Raw genomic sequence first — 25,082 nt, forward strand, 5'->3', positions numbered from 1 at the left:
TTCTGTGGCTCCCCACCTCTTTTTTTTTTTTTTTTTTTTTTTTTTTTTTGGATTAGGCTGTTCTATTAAGAATGGTTAATGGATTTTTCTTACTTGGATGTGCATACTCAGTGTTTGAACCCAATCATCTAATAGCCACCTAATCTGTGGCAAGAAATCACATAATACATCCTCAGGAAAAAAATTCACAAGTGTAAGCAGTGCCAGCATCCCCACCTCATCCCGCAGTGTTTGTAGTTCTAATCTGGAAAGCATTTTTGGGAGTAAGAGGGCAGCATCGTTTTTATTTTACAGTATCTTGTGCATGTTTGATAACTGAATGGAAAGCAAGCAGTTGCATCTACTTAGTCTCTTAAGCACATTTAATACAAGGTGTGAAGTTGATGTCATTATTCCCTTTATACTGCTAAATACCATTGCTAAGAGACATCACTTTCATTCAGCTACTTAGGTGCAGTAAGCTCCAAATGAAAAATTTCTGGGCCTTTCAAAATCCTCTTTCTGTGCTGTTTGAGATTTGCAATATATAAAAGGGAACATTTTTTTTTTTTCCCCCCCCCCCCGTTGCCTCTACTAGTCAGTGACTCTGGGTGTGACAACTGGGTTTGATCATGAAATCCCTTTCAATGTCATGGCACCTTCATCCATGTCCAGAGAAGGGCAACAAAGCTGGTGAAGGGTCTAGAGAACGAGTCTTATGAGGAGTGGCTGAGGGAACTGGGGTTGTTTAGCCTTGGGAAAAGGAGGCTAAGGGGACACCTTATCGCGCTCTACAACTACCTGAAAGGAGGTTGTAGTGAGGTGGGTGTTGGTCTCTTCTCCCAAGTAGCCAGCGATAGGACAAGAGGAAATGGCCTCAAGTTGCATCAGGGGAGGTTTAGATTGGATATTAGGAGAAATTTCTTTACTGAAAGAGTAGTCAAGCATTGGTAGACCTGGTACTTTGGGACATGGTTTAGTGGGCATGGTGGTGTTGGGTTCACGCTTGGACTGATGATCTTAGAGGACCTTTCCAACCTTAATGATTCCTAGTTTTTACTTTCCTGGCTTGGTGTCTGGATTATTTTTTAATGAAACATGAAATTATTACTCTACCCTTAATTGGTTTAGTGATGGACTTGGTAGTGTTAGGCTAATGGTTGGACTGGATGATCTTAAAGGTCTTTTCCAACCTAAACCATTCTATGATTCTATCTCTGGTGTTTCCGCTACACGTCTTGTAAGTTGGGGTTTTTCATGGGGACTTTTGTGGATTAAATTAATTTGGATAGAAGTTTATAAAAAGAAAGGAACCTTAAGCGAGTGAAAAAGATCTGGCAGCTAGTCCTGGATAGTAGTGATTGAGTTTTTTAGCTGTAATAATGACTGTTTAAAATGTTTGTTTATAAAAAAGAGCAAATACAGAATTTTGTGTCTCTGATACTTACTTAGCAACTGCTACAGCTTGTGTTTTGTGTGCCTGCTCCATAGGGAAGGATGCTTTCTCATCTGTAGACTGGAATGATTCCTGGATAGGCTAGTGATGACTCAGTCTCTGAGGAAAGATAGTTGGCTCTAACATGGTTCTCAGCCACTCTGCTCCTCTTAAGGGAAGAGTTCGTATCATGCTTGCTTCCAGTTTAGTAACATTATTATTTGTTGTGACAGAAAAAATTAAGCCTTCAGGACCTGCTAGTAATCCCTTTAGATAAATCCTCAATATTGTGAAGATGTTTTTTTAATTCACCTCACTTATTTAGTGGTACTGCTGAAATACTAATTGAGAACAAGACTCTTTTGCTGTAGAAATTGCATGCACGTTTGGCATTTAGCTTTGAATAGGTAAGGAGGAATAGGTAAGAAGTGGAGCGATTTGTAAAAGAGCATGAAATTTGGAGCACAGCCAATCAATGAATACGGAAGAAAGCACAATTTAAATTGTAAATTTACCTGCATGTCTAAAGGCCCCTGCTTCAAGGAGTCCGTGATGGCCTCCTCTCTTCTTTTGTCCTACAGGCCACTGTGGAGGCACTGCCAAGGCACTAGGACCTTGCCATGAAGAATGGGGGAAGAGGCCTTGACCGTGTTTGCATCATATTTTTCCTTCTCTGCTGTAGGACAGTGGCATTTGCTCTACTGATACTTTTCCTAACAGTTGGAACTTGACTAGCTCCTTTCCACAGTCTCTGCCTAAAGTCTGTGCGAAATGTTTTGTGGTTAGCTGAAGCACTAGCGTTGTCTTGCAAGCTTGTAATGACTTTGTGTGTATCTGTTTCTAAACTTGAAAAACAGAGCTAACCATGAACCCCTGCCTCAATTCCACGAGTATCAGAGTTGCGTTTTTTCTTCTGCAGTTGTCATCTGGATTATTGACAGCATGAGGATCAGTTGTCATGGAACAGAATGAATCTGTGTTTACTAACACCTAAGAAAGGCTTGTTCTTTTGACTCTTTTCAGACCCTTTTTATGTTATTGTTGCATTGATAAATGTACTGCAGAGGGTTTATAATAATACAGATTTCTAAGTACATAGTTTGTATCACTGACCAAAAGCACAGTGTTATAAATTATTCATAGCCGTTTGGATACTTAAACACCTGTAACTGTGCCCCTTACTCTCACGCCCAAATATTTGTATGGTGTTGGTGCAGACACTATTAGAAGGTGATTGTATATTATGTATGAACTAGTTTTTGTTGTCACCTTTTATGGGATCTTAAAGGTAATTCATGGACCATGTTTTTAAAACCAGTGGCCTAGCATTAGCAAAAATAACCATTCTTTGACTAGTTATTTAGTCTTTATGATTCAATCTTGTTACAAGGTATGACCTCACAATAATGCATCTTATTTAAACTGAATAGATTATTAGAAGTCATGAATTGCTTTGAGCATTGATGGGCTTTGTTGCTGGGTATTCTTAGTGGGATTATCTACAGAAAATGGAGTTTGCTCACTTTTGACAAACTGCTTTTCTGGTGCTCTAGCAAAAGTATTTACCAGTCTTTTTCTTCCTGTTAAGTCATGAAGGAAGCCAGAAGAAGTTGTGAGCAAAAAAGGGTGATTATTTTAACCAGCCTGACCAATATTGTGTAATTAATAATTTTGAAAGGGGAAATAAATGTAGACGTTCCTGTAATGACTGTAAGTACTCCGAAAGAGTCGGTTGTATAAAAATAATTCACTAAGCGTCCAGACTAGAAGATTGAAAATAATGTTTAAAAGCTAAATTATGCAGAGTTAATCTTCAGCAGATAAGCTTTCAGGTTCTTCTTTGAATGCGTGGTAGCGTGAACATTTCAACAGTTGTGTGAGTTTGAGTGTCTTCTAACATGTCTTATAACATCATATGCTGTATTTCTTAATTTTCCTCAGAAAACAGTGATGTAACCATAACATTTTACTCAGTTTACTCTCATGGTCCTTGTTGGCAAGACAACATAGGAAGTTTCTGGCCTGGCAGTTTTAATTTTGACTAAATGTTGGTCCTTGCCAGGCTTTTGTACATCTGCTGATTTCCTAAGAAAAAGCCGCGGTAAGCTCTTTTGACATTTGTGCCTGAACTGCTGGCAGTCAAGCTTTCTTGAGTACATGACCTCAGTGCACGTACAAGGTGCTTAATTGGTTCTGTCCTTTCAAAGAGCTCAAGAGTTGCTTAATCAATGGCTTCACATTAATGGCTACCAGTGGTGTGGCAGACTGGCACAGATATTGGCAAACTGAGATCACTCTTGGAAGTTCCATCAAGTTCTTGTATAAAGATGCAAGCAATTGGTTAGGAAGTGCTCTTCCTCCAAATACAATTTTTTCTTGGTATGGTGATTCAACATAACTCAGACCAAGTTGGAACTTTGCTACCGAAGATGCTTGCTAATGCAGTTCACTTGTTTATGCCCTCCGCTGCCTGCACTAGCAACATACTAAGTACAAGTGTGCTATCCTATATGCTCTGTCTTCTGACAGAAATTTTCAATTCAATAATTCTGAAAAATCTCAGTGGAAAAGCCTTACTGAAAAGCATTTTCAATGTCATTCATTTTTTCATTGACTGTTGGAGGTGAAGCTCCTTAGCATTTTTCTGAGCTGTTACCAAACTTTCAATGAACTACTCATCTGGTTGCCATGCGGAATAACTGTCAGGGTCTTATCGTTCCATCTCTCTTCATGTACTTCCATGAGACTGGAATTGCACATTTCATTTGCCCATCTTCCTGTTTAGGTACCTAGCAATAAATTCACTTCCCCTTTCCCTGACATTGGTCAGCAAAAAGCTGAATTACCTCATCAGAGATGCTCTGTTAGTAGATGATACACTCCATCTGTTCTGATGTTTCTCCTCTGGAATGGCAAATCTTGGTTTATCATGGCATGGGTTGTTTTCAGGATTCCAAAACACGGTAATATCTGAAACCTGTAAAACTTTAAATGGAGCAGTGTACTGACGGTGCAAATATTGCACTCTTGAAAAAGTAGCAAGGCCTAATGTTATGATGGCTGGAGTCATGTTTCACTCATTACTTCACTTGTATCTAGCACTTATTCTTTGCACCACCCAAAATAAAAACTATTTGGCAACCTTAAGCAGTGATAGTCACAATAAAAGCTACTTAGAATTGAGAGAGTAGTTATTTTATTTGGCAATAACTGTGATTCTTTCAGGTGCTGTAATTTGAATTCTACCACTCAGCATCCATCCTGTTTTTTGGAATCCTTACTGACATAGGCTTTGGCCTGCAAGAAGATCTGAGTGTCTGGGATTAGGGGAAAAAAAAAATCATTACCTAGCTAAACAAAACAGAATTTATAAGCTTACAAATAACCTGTCTTTCAAAATACATTTTTGTCTTTTAATAGGCTTGATGTGACAGTCTTGAATATATTTTGGAAAACTGTAGAAAAACATGAGAGTCATGTTTTTGGGTCACATTACTTGCAGCTTCATCTAAATGTCTTCCTTTTAAATTTTTAAAATTTTTGAAAATTTGGTTTGGGAAGAAATGCAGACATTGAAAAGGAGAGAAAACAAAGCAGAAAGGCTGCTTTGATACGGCTTCTTATACAAATACTTCTCTCCAGAACTTCAACTATTAGAATTTCAAGGAAGGAAACTTGATACCAACGTAAAATACCATATTCGCATTACAGCATGTCCTTTGCATATTGGCACTAGTCATAGTACTTCAGTGTGAAAGTGCTAGATGTTATGCTGACACTGAACTGAAGTTTATCTGAAAAAAGGGAAAAAGATGGAAGAGAGTCTTAATCTTGATGAAAGATGCCTAATGCAAATTAATTGTAAATATATGAGGCTCTTTTAATACATGATTCAGGCAAAAATGATCTGGTGTACTTTATATCATTCAGATGATTTTAAATACGTTATTAAAATATGTAGAAAGCTTTGTCACCGCAGTTCTCTGCATAATTGCCTGCTATCAACTTGATTGTTTTCAGTCAATTTTTATGAAGTAAAATGTCCCTGAAGAGACATTAGAGAAAATAATTGTCCTGCCATTCCAAAGTAGATTTTCAGCTTAAACTTAATGTGCTGTTTAAGGAATTTAAAAAAATAGAGCCTTCTGTTCAGCCTTATAGAAATGCACTTATCTTTTCCAGTAAAAGAAAGCACAAATAACTGTAGTGACTGCTTGTCCTGGTTTTGGCTGGGATAGAGTTAATTTTCTTCCTAGTAGCAGGCATAGTGCTGTGTTTTGGATTTAGTAGGAGAAGAATGTTGGTAACATGCTGATATTTTTAGTTGTTGCTAAGTACTGCTTATGCTAGTCAAGGACTTTTCAGCTTCCCATGCTCTGCAGGTGCACAAGAAACTGGGAGGGGGCACAGCCAGAATAGTTGATCCAAACTGACCAAAGGGCTATTCCATACCATATGGCGTCATGCTCAGTATATAAACGGGGGGGGGGGGGGGGGGGGTTGGCCAGGGAGCAGCGATCACTGCTCGGGAACTGTCTGGGTATCGGTCGGTGTGTGGTGAGCAATTGCATTGTGCATCACTTGCTTTGTATATTATTATTATTATTATCATATTGTTATTATTATAATTACTATTTTACTTTATTTCAATTATTAAACTGTTCTTCTCTCAACCCAGGAGTGTTTCTCACTCTTACTCCTCCGATTATTTCCCCCATCCCATCGGGGTAGGGGGAGTGAGCGAGCGGCTGCGTGGTGCTTAGTTGCTGGCTGGGGCTAAACCACGACACTGCTTTTCTGTGGAGTAGTTCATGTGTAATCACCTGTCTCCATAGCTACACCTAAAGCAATGATGGCCAACTAATTTTTGGAATTTAGGGAATCAAGTGTATCTTCTTATAAAGGGTATTCAGCTTGTCAAGATATGATGTTATATACTGGAGCTTGTATAAGGCTATACTTGTTGATACAGTACAGCTGGTTTCATAGTCTCAAATCTAAAATGTCATGACTGTGTCACCTAAAGCAGTAGTTTGATTTAAACTTGTCCTTCTCCTTCAAGTGGCTTAGAATATTTTGATAGGATAAGTTCTGAATACACTTTATACAGAATTGTCTATTCATTATGCAGAAGCACATGTACCATCTGTGCCCCTGCAGCCAGCATGGCTGGCATAAACTAACTTCTGTGCTTAGCTAATTTGAGAAACGTGCTTGTGTATCCAGATGATGCAAGACCCTGGCCCTGGGTTGTGGAACTGTAGCCAAAAAAGAAGAGTGCTCACATTTCTGCTTTGGGGTCTCACTATCAAGAGAAAAACTTGGCTTTGGGCCTTATGAAAAAGGTATCAAAATCAATCGGTCTGCTGCAGTACTGATTACATAGGTGGGTTCTGAAACTGAGGGGGAAAAGGGAGACCTATAAAATGTCCCATGTTGCTTAGTGCTATAATGAGAGGCTAATTTTGCATCCAGTCTGAACACTTCCTAGGTTTAACTTTTTAGATCATAACTCTTGAACCACTTTGTTCAGTAGACTGACATGCTTGGACTGTATTGTTTCCCGAAATACGTGTAATGGAAAGGGACTAATACAATGCAAATACTTCTACGCAGACAGAAAATGAATCATATTTTGATGATCAAAATCAATCAGGTTTGAAAAAACCTTTAAGATCATCAAGTCCAACCACTAACCTAACACTACCAAGTCTACCACTGAACCATACCCCAAAGTGCCACATCTACATGTCTTTTAAATACCTCCAGGGATGGTGACTCAACCACTTCCCTGGGCAGCCTGTTCCAGTGCTTGACAACCCTTTTGGTGAAGAAGTTTTTCCTAATATCCAATCTAAACCTCCCCTGGCACAGCGTAAGCCCATTTCCTCTCGTCCTATCGCTAACTACATGGGAGAAGAGACCAACACCCACCTCACTACACCCTCCTTTCAGGTAGTTGTAGAGAGCAATAAGGTCTCCCCTCAGCCTCCTCTTCTCTAAGCTAAACAACCCCAGTTTCCTCAGCTGCTCCTCATAAGACTTGTTCTCTAGACCCTTCACCAGCTTTGTTGCCCTTCTCTGGACACACTCCAGCACCTCAATGTCTTTCTTGTACTGAGGGGCCCAAAACTGGACACAGTATTTGAGGTGCAGTCTCACCAGTGCTGAGCACAGGGGGACAATCACCTCCCTGCTCCTGCTGGCCACACTATTCCTGATACAAGCCAGGGTGCTGTTGGCACCTGGGCACACTGCCGGCTCATATTCAACCGGCTGTTGACCAGCACCCCCAGGTCATTTTCCACCAGGCAGCCACTCTTCCCCAAGCCTGTAGCGCTGCATGGGGTTGTTGTGATGCAAGTGCAGGACCCGGCACTTGGCCTTGTTGAACCTCATGCAACTGGCCTTGACCCATTGATCCAGCCTGTCCAGATCCCTCTCTAGAGTCTTCCTACCCTCAAGCAGAAGAGGTAATGTCAAATAAAAGCAGAGAAGTCACAATGTGGTATTTTGAAGTACCAAAATACGTTTTGTTTATAGAAGCTGAAAAGAGGAAAACTGGGAAGTTAATTGTGGTATGTAAACAGAAAAGGGAGAGTGAAAAATTCTCACTGGATGTGGATACTCGAGTCTGAGAGGCTGCATGAATCCTTTCCTTTCCAATGCAGTACCACCGTGCTGTGGGCTGCTTTCTATGGATTTCCAGTTTTCCAGGGGAAGAAGCCTCTTCTCCTTGGATAAAGTTTTAAATACAGTATTTTGTAGGTATTTTCAATATACTGTAATGGTCAGTGGTTTGTATATTGAAGTTTGCTGTGATATAATGTCACACCTATAACAACTGCTTCTGTTCCTGTCTTGCTGCTTACATTAACGCCTCACCATGGAGCTCTGTTAGGCAGTAAGGAAGCTTTTGCTCTCTTGAAGATGTTACTTACTGTTTGTTTTTTAGTGGTCATCTTTGCCATAACAGGTAAAGAATCATATTGTATATTCTCAGAACACTTGTGTAAATTAGGAAAACATCCTCATTTACAAATCAGAGAGAAAACGAGTGAGAAAGCAGAAGAGAATAATATATTTAAGATGATTTACTATTAGGATTAGTATGGTGAATCTGTGGGAGAACAGGGTGTTAAAGAAGGGGAGTTGGGGAATCCAAGTCTCCTTAGTCCTAGATGCCTTGTTTTATGCATAAACCAAATTTTCGCAGTATTGTTAAATGTAACTTATCTGTTATGGCTCTATATAAGCATTGCACCTTAAATTGCAGCTTAGGTATGCTTAGTATCTACTCTTTATGCTATATGACTGTTCTCATGATAGAACATTGCTACATTCAGCTGCAATACTTGTAGTGTATGTGGAAGCTGTTTTAGGATCGATGCTTCAAAGTTGACTTGGGCTCTTAATTCAGAGGCAACCAGCTCTCTGTAGTTGTTCTGCACAACTGTCCTTTCCCTCCCTGTTAAAAGAAGTGGCTGTGGGAAGCTTTTCTTTATCTGTTTCATGTGTTTTACAAGATTATTTCTTATCTTGCTTTTGTACACAGTGCTTTTCAGACAAGATGTTCAGAGCTGGTATCTGTGCAGTTTGTATCCAACTGCTTATCGCTTCCACCTTAATGGGCTTATCGCATACTCTTTGTCTGGGGCTTACATGATAACGAAGGAAAAACTCAAATTTTTCTCCTATATTTCTACGGCTTTCTTGTCATTCGCATTCTTTGTGTTTTCTTTTTTCCCCTAGTATGATTGCTGAAGAAAATGGCCATGCTAACACACCTCAGAAAGGACTGTTAACTGAAGATGCCACTGTAGCTTCTGGGGTATTTGAGACAGTCTCAAAATCTACTCTTTCACCCCAAGTAGTGCAGGTTTCGGAAGAGCAGAATATGGTGCCTACTCCAATAAAAAAGTCAAGCAAGACAAAACCCCAAATAGATGTGAAAGCAGAGTTGGAGAAGAGACAAGGAGGAAAGCAACTGCTGAATTTGGTGGTAATAGGTAATACTGTTAAATTACATTTTTGACAAACATGGAGATTAAAAACTGTGTTGATTGAACCTGGAAGTGATACAGAAGCAAAACTGTCCTCTCTCCAGGAAAGGGAAATCTCATACTGTTTTCAGTCACATCTGCTTGACCATTATTCTTTGGAGGGAGTACATTCAGATGTCCTTGACCAGGACAGTGAGGTTGACTTAGCTTCCTTTTGACAGTAGAGTAAAAGGTACTGTGGTGTGTTCTTTTTAGTATGAATTTGGAGGTGCTATATGGCTGTCATGCTAACTGACTGTTTCAATAAACTGTCTGTATCGCTATCTTACAGGATTGTGAAATTCTATGGATTGCATAAGCATTATTAGTGCATGTGGTTCTCATACGTTTTAGTATATTTCTTCTTGTACTATATTTAAAATGCGCAAATTAATAAAGTTGATATTTATTTCCCTCCATAGGACATGTTGATGCAGGTAAAAGTACTTTAATGGGTCATCTGCTCTACCTTTTGGGAAATGTGAACAAAAGAACTATGCACAAATATGAACAGGAATCTAAGAAGGCTGGTAAAGCTTCGTTTGCCTATGCATGGGTCTTGGATGAAACTGGTGAAGAGAGAGAAAGGTAGAAATAACTTTTAATGGGAATTACCTTTTCCCCTGAAGGAACAACATTTGTTAGGAAATATCAATCTACTAATGTTTAAAGATATTTACTCAATACTTATTAGCAAATATTTTTCTTTGTCTATATGAGTACATGTTATCAAAAGAAAAAATAATATCCCTGTTTGTTTATAAGAAATGTGAATGAGAAGTTGAGTATTTCTTCACCTATTTCTATGCTGTGGAGTACAGTGTAGGACTACAATGCAGAATGCTTCTGGTAGCCAAGTTAGTTCATTTAAAGCTGCCTTACTGGTTTATTGCTGCCAAATTTCTCTCAGTTTGGTTATCTTTGTATGGGAAAGTTCTAGATTAAATTTTTCTATGAAAGGGTGTCAGAATTATAAACTAAGCAGTGAAATGTCAGTTCATCACATGACTTACTTTACGTTGAATATAAAAATCTGTAAATTAATAAATTATATTTGTATTCTTTATAAACTGCCTTTAATTTATTAACTTGAAATATGAAATTTAAAATTAAATTTTATCATATTGAAAAAGTATGTAATGGGGAAGCAGTGAAGCTAATTTAAAAAAAAAAAAATCTGTAAGCACTTTTAAGAACACTATATGGGAAGCTAAAGCCATGATATTCTGTGTTCACAAAATAATAAAAAAAGGCATTTTCTTATGTGTTTATATTTTTACAATCACTTGTCATCCATCGTTTCATAGCATATAAGCTCTTCTGGTTGGAAAGATAACCTTCACAATGTAAACTGATGCTGAAGAACATGGAGTAAGGTGCTCCTTATCCAGTGTGTAACTGTTGTTTTTAAAGGCAGATACACTTTTGCAGTGTCCCTGTATATAGCTAGACTTTTGCCTGTGTGAGTCCTTTCATTATGAAGTGCACCTACAAACCTGAGGCAGGGGCTGTGTCTTGGGGGGTGCAGGTACAGGAAAGGGGGGAAACAATCCCGAAGCAGCCAAACACAAATTTTAAAAGTAGCCTTACATCAGTTAAGGCTGATGATATTGTAGTCATAGCGTTGTCAGGACATTATAGTCTAAGGATGTAAAAGAGGAAAAGCTGATGGGGGAAAGGTCTTTTTCTTAATCCCTGTAGATGTAGCTGGGTGTAAAATGGACAAACTTTGAAGATCAATTCCTTTCACAGATCTGTAATAGAATAATTAAACACCATATTAAGTACATTATTAATACAAGCTACATTTGATAAGATGTAATTAACATGTGAAACCAGAAATAGACAAGTAGTTATTGCGTGCAGAGAGTAAAATGTTAACAGAAAATACAGTTTGTGGAACAATTGTCATGAGCCTTAAAAGTGATATCCTTTGGTCGATGATTTTTTTTTTTTTTTTTAGTATCCAACAGTGGTGCATTTAGGTACCAGATTTCTCTTCAGAAGATAATTTGTAATTATTAAGGGAAAAGTTTTCTGAATTGGTATTTTTTACTGATTCTGTTTTCTCTTTACTTTGAGTTTTTTATTTTTAAAGAAAAACTTTCTGGAGCCATCTGTAAATGTTTGGGTTTTGGCGGGGGGGTTATTTTGTAGGGTTTTTTTTGTCATTGGAAGTAACATATTTTAGGTATCTGTGCTAATGTGGGAAATTTTGTCCCTTGAAAGTGCCTGTCTGTCTTCATCGTCTGTAAAGGCAGATGCAGATGACTAACCCAGATAGGTTATGTGCATGATAGGTATTTGCATTTGATCAGATGAATCCTATCCTACGTCCTGTGCAGAACGTGTGGTTGGTAGTGAGATGTGGAACTGAATCAAAGTGCTGTGATCCCTCCTTGATAATCAGTAGTTCTGCATGTGGATCTTTGCAAATGTATAACTGTATTCCTATAGTCCCATACCTTCTATTTTTTTTTATTCTTGGCTATGTTTCTGTTACTCTGTGATGCCCTTTTCTGAAAAGCTAAGTATTAAAAGTAGAATTAGTAATTATTTAAATATGCAGTATAATTTTCATGTTCTCACTGTGCTTATTGGGACATAGTCCCGTGCATGGAGTTAGTCCTGTGAATTCTGGGTGTTTGTTTCTTTGCAACTAGTTACTGAAAGGCAGCTCTAGAGGTCTGCTTTTCCAGCAAGCAGGTTTCTTTCAATTTTTTTTGTGCAGGCCAAATCAAATGAAAGCTGTGAAGTGTATAATTTCTTGATTGTGTTTTTAATAGCTCACTTTATGTCTCTATGAAGCTTTCAAACTACTTCTAATGGTGCGTTGCATGTGTGCTTTGTTTAAGGGGAGTGACAATGGATGTGGGTATGACCAAATTCGAGACAAAGACTAAAGTAATTACACTGATGGATGCTCCAGGCCACAAAGACTTCATTCCAAATATGATCACAGGAGCTGCACAGGTAGAGATGGTCTAAACCTCTTTTTCGAATGGCATTATTATTTATAACTTTTTCTTAAATTGGCTTTCTTCTTTTAAAATCTAAGATGAAATGGAATCATTGATGGTTCTAAGATGTCTTTGATGTTTTAATGAGTTTTTCTAAACGTAAAGAACATGTTTGTTTAAAGGCAGTTGCTTTTCTTTTTTGGGGACGTTAACTTTTTGGAGGAGAGTTTTATTAGGGAAGTAATTTGAATACTAAGTTGCAGTTTGATAAAGTCAGAGTTGAGCTTTGAAAGCTATTCAAATGTGGCATGTCTACTCAACAAGAAGTTCTGTGAAAGTGGTCTTGTAGGTAGAGATTTTAAGTGGTTTTGAGCTGATTTGGAGAGGTCAAACAAAGGGCATTCTTCTATTTAACAATGTATTTTATATGGGGTGAGAAAACATAACAGATAACAAAGTCTATGCAGAATGCATCTGTTGTCAATAGGACATTTGCAGAGACTATGTGCCACTTGCTTTAGGAACAGTAGGTAAGGTCAAAAGTATATGGTACTACCCATTTAATTCAGCATGGCACTTACCATTCTTATATAGGTTAGTTATTTAATTTATGGAAATAATAAATCAGAGGAGGGGAAGAATAAGATGTGGTGACATTACATAAAATGTGTGAATCTTTTTCCACTTAAAGACACCCTTTTTTAAATAGTAGAATTAATTCTCCAAGGTAGAGGTGTAATCAAAGATCCGTCTGTCCGTCCCCGTCCCCGCCGAAGATAAGCTACTGTTGTAGAGGTTTCTGCTTTGTGCATGTCATTACAGTCTGAAAAGTGAGTTTTATCTTAAGAGCTCAGTAAGGACTGTTAGTATGATGTTACAGATAGAGAACTATACTGTAGGAAGACTGGTTTGCCCTAAATTCTGCTCTAACTCTGAAGCAGAGCCTGGGTAAGAATTCAGACATCATGACCCAGTGGTTAGGCTGCAGAATACTCAGAAGCTTGCAAATTATGGTGTAGAGCTTGTACAGTCATCTGTATTGCGGACATAAATTGTAGGAAGTTCAGGAGTTCTAAAATCAGAAATGGATCTTTAGTTTCAGAATGGTGGAAAATGTCAACTCAGCCATGCCATTTTCTTTACAACTTTAATTTAAATTGATTTGTCTTTTGGGGGTGAAAGTAATACAGGCAGAAGTGTTAAGAGAAGACTTGCAGATCCACTAGCAGTTGTATTAGTTCAGCAGAAGATGGGACTGGCCAAATAAGACTTGATATCTCTGTGTTCCTGCAGCTCTCAGGATGGTGAGGGGCTGGACTATTCTGAAGCCTGTTAAGGAATCACTGAAACTTTGCAAGTTTCTGTTACCTATTAGAGTAGGCTCAGTGCTGAAGCAATGGGTGGAAGAAAGCAAATGTGGAAATTGGCTCTGGTGCCTCTTTATTGTGGAGAATTCTGTTAGGAGGTAAATCCCCAACTGCTCTTATGCAAAATGCAAATCAGCCTTATCAGGGCCAGGATCTGGCCTTTGATACATATGGTTAATTCACATAAGTCCCGAGGTACAGTTTTTATGATTTAGAAAATACAGGACGTCCTTTTTTTGAAGGAGAAGTTCACCGCAATACACTTCTGAGGCTGAGAGCTGTGGGGAAATTCATCTCTCCTCCTTTTCCCGTTCTCACGCTTGCACTGTCTCTGTATAAGCTGTGGGGATTTCACACCTAGGACAAGGCGAGGGGAATTCAGAGCCAGGACAATGTGCTGTCTCTGTTCCTTCTCCTGGCATCCTGAAGCATAAGCATGTAAGGAAAGGGAGAAAGTACCACTTTTTCTCCTCTCTCTTTCCATTATGTCCCATTTCATGAGTCCCATGAAATTGTCTTACACCTGCCTCTTGACAGCAGTACCTTTGTTTGCGTCTGTTGCCGTTGATTGGTACATGATGATGGTCTAACTGGCTGTTACTCTCCAAAGCAGGAAAAGTAGAAGAAATATTAGCAGCGTTTAAGGTTAACAGAAAAATCTGTGTTTTTTCCCTGTGCTTACATGCTGACTTTTGTGCAGTGCTGTAGACTGTGTGATACCTATTTGCTCTTAATGCTGTGGTAGAGAGTTTGCCTAGGTGATAAAATAGGGTACTTTGTCTTTTCCACCTTGTGATTTTTGGCATGCTCCAGTGTGCTGAGTGGACTGTGAAGCATCCACATCCAACATGCAGTTGACTGGTTGTCCCAGTTATATAGTCAGGTGATTTTCTGTAATTTTTGTGGCTTCTCTCTATGAAGGTGTCCAGACTGAGGCAGGGAGAACTGGACATTGTGCTCCTCCTGTTCTTACGCTTCTGGAGCATGGGCCGCTTTTGTTTAGTTGAGGTCTGTGCAGCACATCCATAGTGGGTAGTTTGAGGAGGACAGGTTCCCAAAACCAAGAGTTGGCTTGTGTTTAACAGAAAATGGTAGTGTATGACATGAGATGACATAATGCCATAATAACTCACCGAAGCAGGTGTGACACAGATAGGACTGAGCAGTTTCAGTTACATTTGAAATACATCAGGATTCCTCCCATGTAAAGTACATTTTGTGTGAAATGTTGCTGATATTTACCCAGATTATTTCCACCTCTTAACCACTTCTGTTTGTAATTTTTTTTTTTTTTTTAAATCTAGGCTGATGTGGCAATTTTGGTTGTGGATGCTAGTAGAGGGGAGTTTGAAGCAGGGTTTGAGACGGGTGGACAAACTCGAGAACATGGATTGTTAGTGCGTTCTCTTGGAGTGACACAGCTAGCTGTTGCAGTCAATAAAATGGACCAGGTACGTGCTTAATATTTTCATTTAATTGAAGGGCTTCCATTTAGATTGTAGACCCTAAGTTTAAGGATCAATATTGGGAAACTAATAGTAAAGTATTGTTTCTTTCTTTGATTCTCAGCTCTGTCTCTTGCGTTTAGACTTTACAATACTTTTATTTTTATTTATGGGTGTATTTTCAAAGCACACAGAAGGATGGTTTTGGTGCTAAAATGAGTAGGGGTACCTCTTGTACTTGTGAAAATCTCACATAAGCATTTAAGCCAGTGGCATCTGCAAAGGCATCTTGGTGGTCATTCAGGTCAAGACCCCAAGAGCTTTATTTAAGGTGTGTTAAATATTACTAGCTGTGTTTTAGATTATTCTGTGTTATATAAAGAATCATAGAATCATAGAATCGTTTAGGTTGGAAAAGACCTTGAAGATCATCCAGTCCAACCATTAACGTAACATTACCAAGTCCCCCACTAAACCAATTAAGGGTAGAGTAGCAGTTTCGTGTTTCCTGGCTTGTTGGCTGGATTATTTTTAATGAAAGTAAAAACGAGGAATCATTAAGATTGGAAGGGATCTCCAAGATCATCAGTCCAACCATCAACCTAACACCACCATGCCCACTAAACCATGTCCCAAAGTGCCACGTCTACCTGTTTTTTGAACACTTCCAGGGATGGTGACTCCACCACCTCTCTGGGCAGCCTGTTCCAATGCTTGACTACCCTTTCAATGAAGAAATTTTTCCTAATATCCTATCTAAGTCTCCCCTGGCGCAGCTTGAGCCCGTTTCCTCTTGTCCTATCGCTGGCTACTTGGGAGAAGAGACCAACACCCACCTCACTACAACCTCCTTTCAGGTAGTTGTAGAGAGCGATAAGGTCTCCCCTCAGCCTCCTCTTCTCTAGGCTAAACAACCCCAGTTCCCTCAGCTGCTCCTCATAAGACTTGTTCTCTAGACCCTTTACCAGCTTTGTTGCCCTTCTCTGGACACACTCCAGCACCTCAATGTCCTCCTTGTATTGAGGGGCCCAAAACTGGACACAGTATTCGAGGTGCGGCCTCACCAGCGCTGAGTACAGGAGGACAATCACCTCCCTGCTCCTGCTGGCCACACTATTCCTGATACAAGCCAGGATGCTGTTGGCCTTCTTGGCCACCCGGGCACACTGCTGGCTCATGTTCAGCCGGCTGTCAGCCAGCACCCCCAGGTCTTTTTTTGCCAGGCAGCTTTCCAGCCACTCTTCCCCAAGCCTGTAGCGCTGCATGGGGTTGTTGTGACCGAAGTGCAGCAAGACCTGGCACTTGGCCTTGTTGAACCTCATACAGTTGGCCTCGGCCCATCAATCCAGCCTGTCCAGATCCCTCTGCAGGGCCATCCTACCTTCGAGCAGATCGACACTCCCACCCAGTTTGGTGTCATCTGCAAATTTACTGAGGTTGCACTCAATCCCCTCATCCAGATCATTGATAAGATGTTAAACAAGAGTGGCCGCAAAACAGCCCTGGGGAACACCACTTGTGACCGGTCCCCAGCTGGACTTAACTCACACAACTTAATTCACCACAACTCTCTGGGCTCAGCTACCCAGCCAGTTTTTTACCCAGCGAAGAGTATGCCTGTCCAAGCCATGAGCGGCCAGCTTCCTAAGGAAAATGCTGTGGGCGATGGTGTCAAAGGCTTTGCTGAAGTCCAGGTAGATGACATCCACAGCCTTTCCTTCATCCACCAGGCAGGTCACCAGGTCATAGAAGGTGATCAGATTGGTCAAGCAGGACCTGCCTTTCATGAACCCATGCTGGCTGGGCCTGATCCCCTGGTTGACCTGCACATGCCTGTTGATATATTCTTGCCGAATCTGAATTTTGTGTAAACATTTTTAAAAAAAAATAAAAAAAAAAGTTCTGTTCAAGGACAAGTCAAACTAAAGGGGCTTGCAAGTTAAGTGGTGTGTTGTTTGCTATCAGTTATTTTTAATGTGTGTGCTCTTACATATTCAACTATGAATCTGACTGGAAATTTCGTATTTATAAATTCATTGGGCACTGTGTGTGAAGAACACCTACTGGTACTTCAGAGTTGATGACATGCAGCTGTATGTTTGAGTCATGGTTAAGACTCTACAATTTTATTATCATAATCTGTTTTCTATTTTAGGTCAATTGGCAACAGGAAAGATTTCAGGAAATTACGAGTAAGCTTGGCCAATTTCTTAAACAAGCTGGCTTTAAGGTAATACAAATTTCTGAGGTCTTTGTTGCTTTGCTCAGGCATTTGGGTAGGATGAGCATTTCTTACAGTTAGGTTATTTTGTGTCACTTTCCTGCTACTACTATGTGCACATAGTGTAGCAGATTCCCTTTCTTACTGGTAGGGTGTACATTGAGCCCTGGATAAGGTTAGTCAGTTCTTTAATACTCTTTCTGTCATCATCTTTGTTTATGTCTGTTGAATCTTTGGGGCACTCGTGTTATTCGTGCTTTCTTGGGATTGTTGTCTACAAAGCAGAACAGACCAAAGTTTGTCTATCTTAATGTTCAGGACTACATGAATGACAGTAGAGAGATTGACCAGAGCAGGTGTCTGTGTGGATTATGAACTCATAAGAACACTCTCCATTTGCTGTTCTTGACTTTCTTCTCACATTTTCTTAGTTCCAACTACTATCCATTTGCATTGGCTGTGCCCTTCCTGAAATCCCTATGCATATAAACCAGCAATTCAAACCAAAGTTTTGCCATTCGGATACAGAATTGGAGTTTGTCACCTGAACTCGGTTTCTAGTTGTTAATGTTTATCATCATGTTTAAATAGCTCCAACTCTTTGTTGGAGCACAGTGATCAGGCAAGAGGTAAACAGAAAGGAAATGGATCCGCCAACTAATCTGCCTTCTCCAGGGAAAATACAAATGTACCAACTGTTCTTTTATAGCTTAGATGCCTAATATTGAAAAAAATACACCTCTTGCTTCTGCTGAAGATCCTGTTGTTAATGTATGCTTAACTTCTGTTTGTTTTCTTAATTAGGAATCAGATGTGGCTTATATCCCAACAAGTGGCCTTGGTGGTGAAAATCTGGTCACAAGGGGTCAGTCAGGTGACCTCACACAGTGGTATAAAGGAAAGTGTTTGTTAGAGCAAATTGGTGAGTGCAATTTTCCTCATTTTAAAACGGATATATCTTAGTCATGTGTATGTCAAAACTTTTATTTTTGTGGGAAATGTGGGGCAAAGTCCTTGGAATGCAATATAGTTGATTTATCCCTAAGTGAGAAGTTGTTGAGATAATTATTGAAAACAGAAATTCTAAAAGGTCTTATCAATTTGTTTGCAGATTCTTTCAAGCCACCACAGAGATCAGTGGATAAACCATTTAGGTTGTGTGTTGCTGATGTTTTTAAAGGTTGGTTGTTTTTATAATATTTTCACCAACATTTCACTGATATTTAACATAAGTGTTGAAAAATGATGTAAAAATAAGACTTAAAGTAGGAGCTTTATGTGTATTAGTCTTGAACAGGAATAGTAAGTTTTCAAGCACTGTTCTTTGTTGAATTTTAGATAGTACCGCTGAAGGAGAAACACACTGGAAAGCAAATTGAGGAAGAAAATCTGCATGACCAGCTAATTGGCTATGTAATGAGTTGTTGGTTCTGTGAGACAGAATTTGGGAGTTTCTCTTTCCCAAACTGGTTCTTGTTGCCTAAATGAATGTTTCTCAAACTTTTTACGAGTGTGACTTTGGGCTCTCTTACCTTCCACTCCTAGATTTTAAAAAAGTTTGACTTGTTCCTTTTATCTTCTTTGTTGTAGCTGTAAATTCCTTCATTTTTTGTATGAAAATTTGGGGGGTGAGGTGGAAGAAAAGGGTGTTAAAACCAGCCAGGGATTTTATGAAAGGCAGCTAGCTCTTCCCTAGTGCTAATAGAGATATGGACAGCAAGTAACTATAACCAGTTCTTATTCCCATTGTCTGGAGAAAATAGACTGCCTTGAGCCCTTAAGGTTTTCATGGCAAACTTGATTATTTTTTTCAGTTAAATGCAATTGCATTTGCATGTAATTTGGAAGAAATAAGGTTTGTAACACTCATCCCATTTGAAACGTCCTGTAGGTCCCTTGAGAAATGTTGCAAACTAAATGGCAGCATGATTTGAAATGTTGTAAATATTTGTAATCAAATATTATTATTGAAATTCATCTTTTAAAATAAATTGTACTTTATATATAGGGTGTTTATAGGGGAAGTACAAACTAGATCAAAATACTGATTGTAATTGGAAAAATAAGTTTTGTGGAATTTTCATGTGGGTCTTTGAGAAAACACTAGATGCTGTACATGCCCTGGGTTAGCTCACTTAAGGTAGTGAAGCCATAATGTTAAATATTGAAACCTTGCATGAGAATTTACCCTAGTGTGTTACCACTAGTTTCCTCATCTAGCCATCACTGTATATTTTTTTTTTTTTAATTGTATGAGCTGTGGGAAAGTGTGTTAGGATTGTTGATTGAGATCTTTCAAAATATTATCACTACTTTTTTGTTGCAATAATCATTTTGATAAGTTTCACAAAATGAGCAATTTTGACTAAATCTGTTCTGTCAAAGTCTGATTTTTTGCTAAAGTATGCAAAAAAATAATGGCTTTGGAAGGGACTCAATTTACATATACTAGGTTTATCACTAAATGTGGCCTTTTAGGTGTTTTTTGGGCTATTTTTTTTCTTACCTTGTGATCTCAAAACTTAATTAACTTGGATGCCACCAGAGGAAGTAGCTGCAGGTACAAGTACATGAAGCAACAGTTCTTCTCAGCTCTGTTCCAGTGCCTGTGCATGCTCAGGAAGAGCTGTCCATAGAAGTGTGTAAAAAAGTGAGAGTGCTGAGTGTACTCTTACGTAGTTTGGAAACCCCCTTTTTTTATTAAGGTTACCCACACATATGATTCATCTACCTCAGCCTGATTTTAGCTGTTGTCCTCCATAGCCTTCCTAATATTCTCTCCAAGCAAACTATCTCCTGATCCAAGAGGTCCCTGTAAATTCAGTCACCACTGCATCAGTCCCCACTTACCCTAGACAGCATTATAATATGGTATGACTTGACCTGACTTGAGAAAAGCCTTGTCCAGCAGACAAATCCTGAGGACAAAGAACATGTCCCGGCAGAACCCCGGTACCATGATACACAGAAATCAGGCCATTTTTTATGCCCTGATTCTGTCCTCCACTGTCCATTTTGTACTTCCATTGATTTAATGGGAAGCTGAAGGAACTTGATGCTTTGCAGGAAGCAGCATGGGAGAGGGCGAAGCTTCAAACACCACACTGGTTTACCAAGCCAGAGCTGATGATGATGTGAAAAAAAAGTGAAACGGTTCTTGATTGTGCTTGGGAGTGATTGGGAGCCTGGAATCAGTTCATGCTTCTGGTTGCCTGCAAGCGCTTGCAGAGCCAGCTTTAGGTTCTTTTGTGTACCACGTTGGGGTGCTATTTGTACCATGACTTCGGGATTCTTTTTCTAGCAAGTATCTGCTTCTCCAGATTTCTGTTCTTTTGACATCCAATGTCATCTGTTAATTGACTGCGTTCATCTCATTTGCTGGAATGAATAGAGGAAAATTAGCCTGCAGGCATACTGGTAATATTTTTCCAGCTAGATAGATGGAAGCATTCATCAATAATGGCAATGAACGCAAAAGAGCAAGTTGGTAGTATGTGACCTCAAGATTTGAGGTCAACTTGCTCTTTTGAATTCAGCTTTAAATTAAGCTTTTAATCTAATGTGACACACAAATTACTAAGATGCTTTCTTATCACTGAATTCTAATGTTCAGCAAAAGGTATATTTGTTGTTTGTATGGATACTGAAAATGTCATTGTAGAATCACTTTAGAGGATTCTTTTTAAACACACCTGCAAACACATACTAAGGAGATGAGGCATTTCTTAAAGTGTATGTGCATGAATGTGCACATGTTGCACATCTATTGAAAATAACTGACATATTCAAATAATGTATTAGGACATTAAAGAAGAAAAACTTTGCAGATCTTTTATTCAGAAATACTTAAGTTGTCCACAATTAAAATAGCTCCTCATATTAAATAGGACTGAATTAATCTTTGACTTCCCAGGAGTAAAAGTAAAATGCAGACAGAGCATGTAGGATTCTGACTAAGTTAAACAGTAAATGGCATAGGAATTTGCACCTGTATGCATGAGAATTTTTATGAGCGGTCTGTGGTATGTTTTTTTATCTGTAATTGTAGTGAGAAAGTGCTGAATTAAATAAAATTGCTAGAAATTAAGGGGCCTAATCTAATATTGAAAAACTAAAAAATATTTCTTCATGTACCTACATTTGGTTAAAGAAGGATATTTCTCCCTTAGTTCTGAAAAATATAAGATCTAGAGGTTTTGAATTTAATGTTTCATTTTCATTATGATACACAGCTGGCTAACTTGCAAGTACTGAACACTCTACTGGGGGGGGAAAAAACCCCCATCTTCATTATATTAAAAAATTACATATGCATTGCTGAAGGGCTAGCTTGTGATGGGAAATTGATCTTATTATGAAGTTTTTTGAAATTATTACTGTGTTTATTACAGACCAAGGATCAGGATTTTGTGTGACTGGTAAAATAGAAGCAGGCTATATTCAAGTTGGAGAACGACTTCTGGCAATGCCTCCCAATGAAACTTGCACTGCAAAAGGTACAGTCTTCAGAAGCATGTTTACTTTCAGGTCAATACTGGGCTAGAAGCAGTTACTGAAATGGTAACAGACTGTCAAACTGATACTAACTGTCAAACATAAAATGTGAAAGCATAAAACGAATTTCTTTAGATGTGACTGTGTCTGTATAAATATGTCTATGAAGAGTATGTGAAATCTTGCTTTTTTTTTTTTTACCTTCTTTTACCATAGCAGATATTCCAAATGTTATAGCCTCATGACTTTTGACATTGCTTTATGAAGAACCTGTAAAAATATCTGAGTTCCAGCAAGTCTATAAAAATAGGCAGTACAGGAATCATTAATATTCATCTTTGCTGTGGAGTGTTACTGCTGTTAGGAAGTGTGAGGACATTGAATAACCTTTAGAGATTAATCTTATGAATTAGATGTGAAAAAGCTTGAGGATTAAGTCTCTGCTATTTGATGTTCATGAGATTTGTCACTGATCCTTTCATAATATGCAAACTTTCAGGATATAATTGTCCTGAGCAACTACAAAATAGAAGAAAATTGGATTTAAATTTCAATACATTGGATTTCTGAAAAGAGGAATAGCTAAGTCAAGACATTAAATGTTTAGCTGTTTCCTGATTAAGCTTGCTGTCTTTGTATTGCAGAGTTGGTTTTGTTTTATATGCAAACAGAAAGATAAAATTATGATTTTCCTATGTTCACCAATGAATAAAAAATTAAGCCTTCAAAATAAATGAATAGGTTTCTGTATCTGTTTAGCCTGAATTCAGCAATGTGCTGGTTCAACTGTCCTGTTCTGTTCCAGAACCAGCTTGTTCAGTGCTAATTTGGGAAGCTTTTCAGTGTGCCTTTTTATATGGTTGTATGCACATTGTTTGCATGCACAGGAACGTTACAACAACATGGATGAATATGAGTATCACACCACTGTAGTTACTCCTCTGTTTTGGGAGTGGAGGAAACGGCATGGAAAAAGATGTATTTTGTCTGAGTATCCCCCCCAACGGTACAATTCTATGATTTTTCTTTTGTGCTGCCTCTCATATGGCTGAAATGCAGATGGAAGTTGGGGGTATTAGTTCATTAAGCATGTATTATTTATATTTAATGTAAAGAAGAGATAATTTAATTTATCATACAATATTTACTAAAGGTAGTGTGCACATTAGGATTCCAGTTTTTCATTTCAAGAGGCTGAGTTTAACTTTGACAAGTGGTTTTGGGAACAGATTTGCAAATCAATACAATCTGTAACAAAATAGAACTAGATCCTATAAATGTATGCAATAATTCTAAAAAGTGGGTTGTTTTTCTTTCCTTCTTGGTGTCTACCAGAACCCTCAGAGTGTTAAGTCAGGAGCAATTAGGTTTGTTCTCATCCACCAGCCAGGTTATCTTTTAAAGGAAGTAAAATACATTGAAATCAGGATAAAATTACTTTAAAAGATGCTTTCTAATAGATGCGATGTCGTGAACGAAAGGCATCAGTTACGCTTTTTTATGAAAGAGTCAGCAAACCCACTTAAGGTAAATGAAAGTTGACATAGTACCATTAAAGTACATGAAAGATGCGGTCTAGGGTGTGCGTGTGCCTCAAAGGATGGGTGGGGCAGATACGGAGATATTAGTACTACGGCATTTTCAGGACTGCGTCATCTGCGCTGTGTGACAAGTGCCAGGTCCCCTCCTCTGGCTTAAATAAAGCCATGTTATTGTGCAGGGTGGGGTGAGAGAATAGTGAGTCCTCACCAAGGGGAGGAAAAAAAAGCTTCCTCAGTTTCTCAGTTAAAAAGCTTTTACTCTCAACCCATTCATACTGAAAATTGATGAGTAATGGTTGATGAAGCACAAATGGCCCAAACAGAGCTGTTTGTTTGTAGCTCAGAACCTAGGTACTTCACTGTGAGGTTCTGTTCTTACTCATTTCCAGGAATCACACTGCACGATGAACCAGTTGATTGGGCTGCAGCAGGAGATCAAGTTAGTCTCACTTTGACCGGCATGGATATCATCAAAATCAAGTGAGCAAAACTGGGTTTCAGTCTAAGTAACGGTTTGTTTTTAATGAAAAGCTTTATAACTATTACACTTAACAATCAGCGGTTTACTTGAAGAATGATGTGGCTACCAGGATATTTAAAACCAAAGTGATGCATATCACCTGGCTTGCATGTACAAACGTTGGAAACATCTGCTACATGTACAACGGCAACCTCAGAAGAATACTGTTAGCTTTCATACTTTGCCCTAGTGCTGACACTGGTAGCCTTCAAAGCCTTTTTCCTTAAGACTTGTCCTTGGACATTTTAATTGCTGAATTAGGTAAATCCTTATTGCTAAGTAAAAGAGAAGATTTTTTTTTTAAGAGCTTATGGAATCATAAATCATTCTAACAGAACACATCCAAACAACTGCCATTGCATACCAATAAGTAAATCTGGACAAGAGGAATTGATGGAAACTGTTTATTCAACACATTTAGCTGCTTGTAACATTTGTTTTGGTAAATGTTTTGCTGACCCTTTTTTGGGGGGTCTGATATATTCAGTGAGACACAGCAAATCTCCTTGTGTCTATTTCAGTCTATAGGTTTCGTGCTAAGTGTTAGCCTCAAGCTTTTAGGTAAGTGTCAGTTAGAAAATTGGATCTGTAATTTGTTCAGCTTTTTTACATTACAGTTGGACTTCAGACAGCAAACTTTCAAGCTACTGTTTGAAAAACTCCTTGCATTGATAGTTTTGCAAATTTATGCTCTGCTTTTAAGGGAAGAGTGCAGGCTTTTCTGTGTTGCCATTTCATAATGGGGTGTGATTCTCTGTGGTAAATGGGGTGGGGGGGGGAATGTCTTGTTCTACTTGTTGAATGAAGGCTTGAGTCAATTCATTACCTTGATGTCATTCATCTTTTGGGAATATGTTAGATTTGTCAAGAAAAGGTACAAAGTATCAAGTCCTCTTGGTATTGATGAAATTTGATTACATCTGATGTATACGTTTCATCATGCTGTTTGTTCTCTTCAGTCATGTTTTTCTGGGTGGGATTAATTTTCCTTTCATTTTAGATGGCTAAAACTAGCCACTATGAAAAAGCTGTGTCTAGTCTACCTTATTGACTTGTAATGAGCAGCACCTTTCTTGTG

The 25,082-nt window shown here is 38.7% G+C and overlaps 1 protein-coding gene across 2 annotated transcripts in view; it reads left to right on the plus strand.

The window, feature by feature from the left end:
* Nucleotides 1–25,082, plus strand: part of HBS1L (HBS1 like translational GTPase) — a 66,108-nt gene that overhangs the window by 36,866 nt on the left and 4,160 nt on the right. For both annotated transcript variants that reach the window (XM_075708592.1, XM_075708594.1), the window contains 9 exons: nucleotides 9,167–9,423; nucleotides 9,879–10,044; nucleotides 12,312–12,429; nucleotides 15,088–15,234; nucleotides 17,384–17,458; nucleotides 18,254–18,371; nucleotides 18,561–18,629; nucleotides 21,841–21,945; nucleotides 23,874–23,964. In XM_075708592.1, the coding sequence (XP_075564707.1) occupies nucleotides 9,167–9,423; nucleotides 9,879–10,044; nucleotides 12,312–12,429; nucleotides 15,088–15,234; nucleotides 17,384–17,458; nucleotides 18,254–18,371; nucleotides 18,561–18,629; nucleotides 21,841–21,945; nucleotides 23,874–23,964 (1,146 nt within the window). The remainder of the gene's footprint in view (nucleotides 1–9,166; nucleotides 9,424–9,878; nucleotides 10,045–12,311; nucleotides 12,430–15,087; nucleotides 15,235–17,383; nucleotides 17,459–18,253; nucleotides 18,372–18,560; nucleotides 18,630–21,840; nucleotides 21,946–23,873; nucleotides 23,965–25,082) is intronic.

This window comes from Pelecanus crispus, chromosome 3 (genome assembly GCF_030463565.1).
Source record: "Pelecanus crispus isolate bPelCri1 chromosome 3, bPelCri1.pri, whole genome shotgun sequence".
NCBI lineage: Eukaryota > Metazoa > Chordata > Aves > Pelecaniformes > Pelecanidae > Pelecanus > Pelecanus crispus.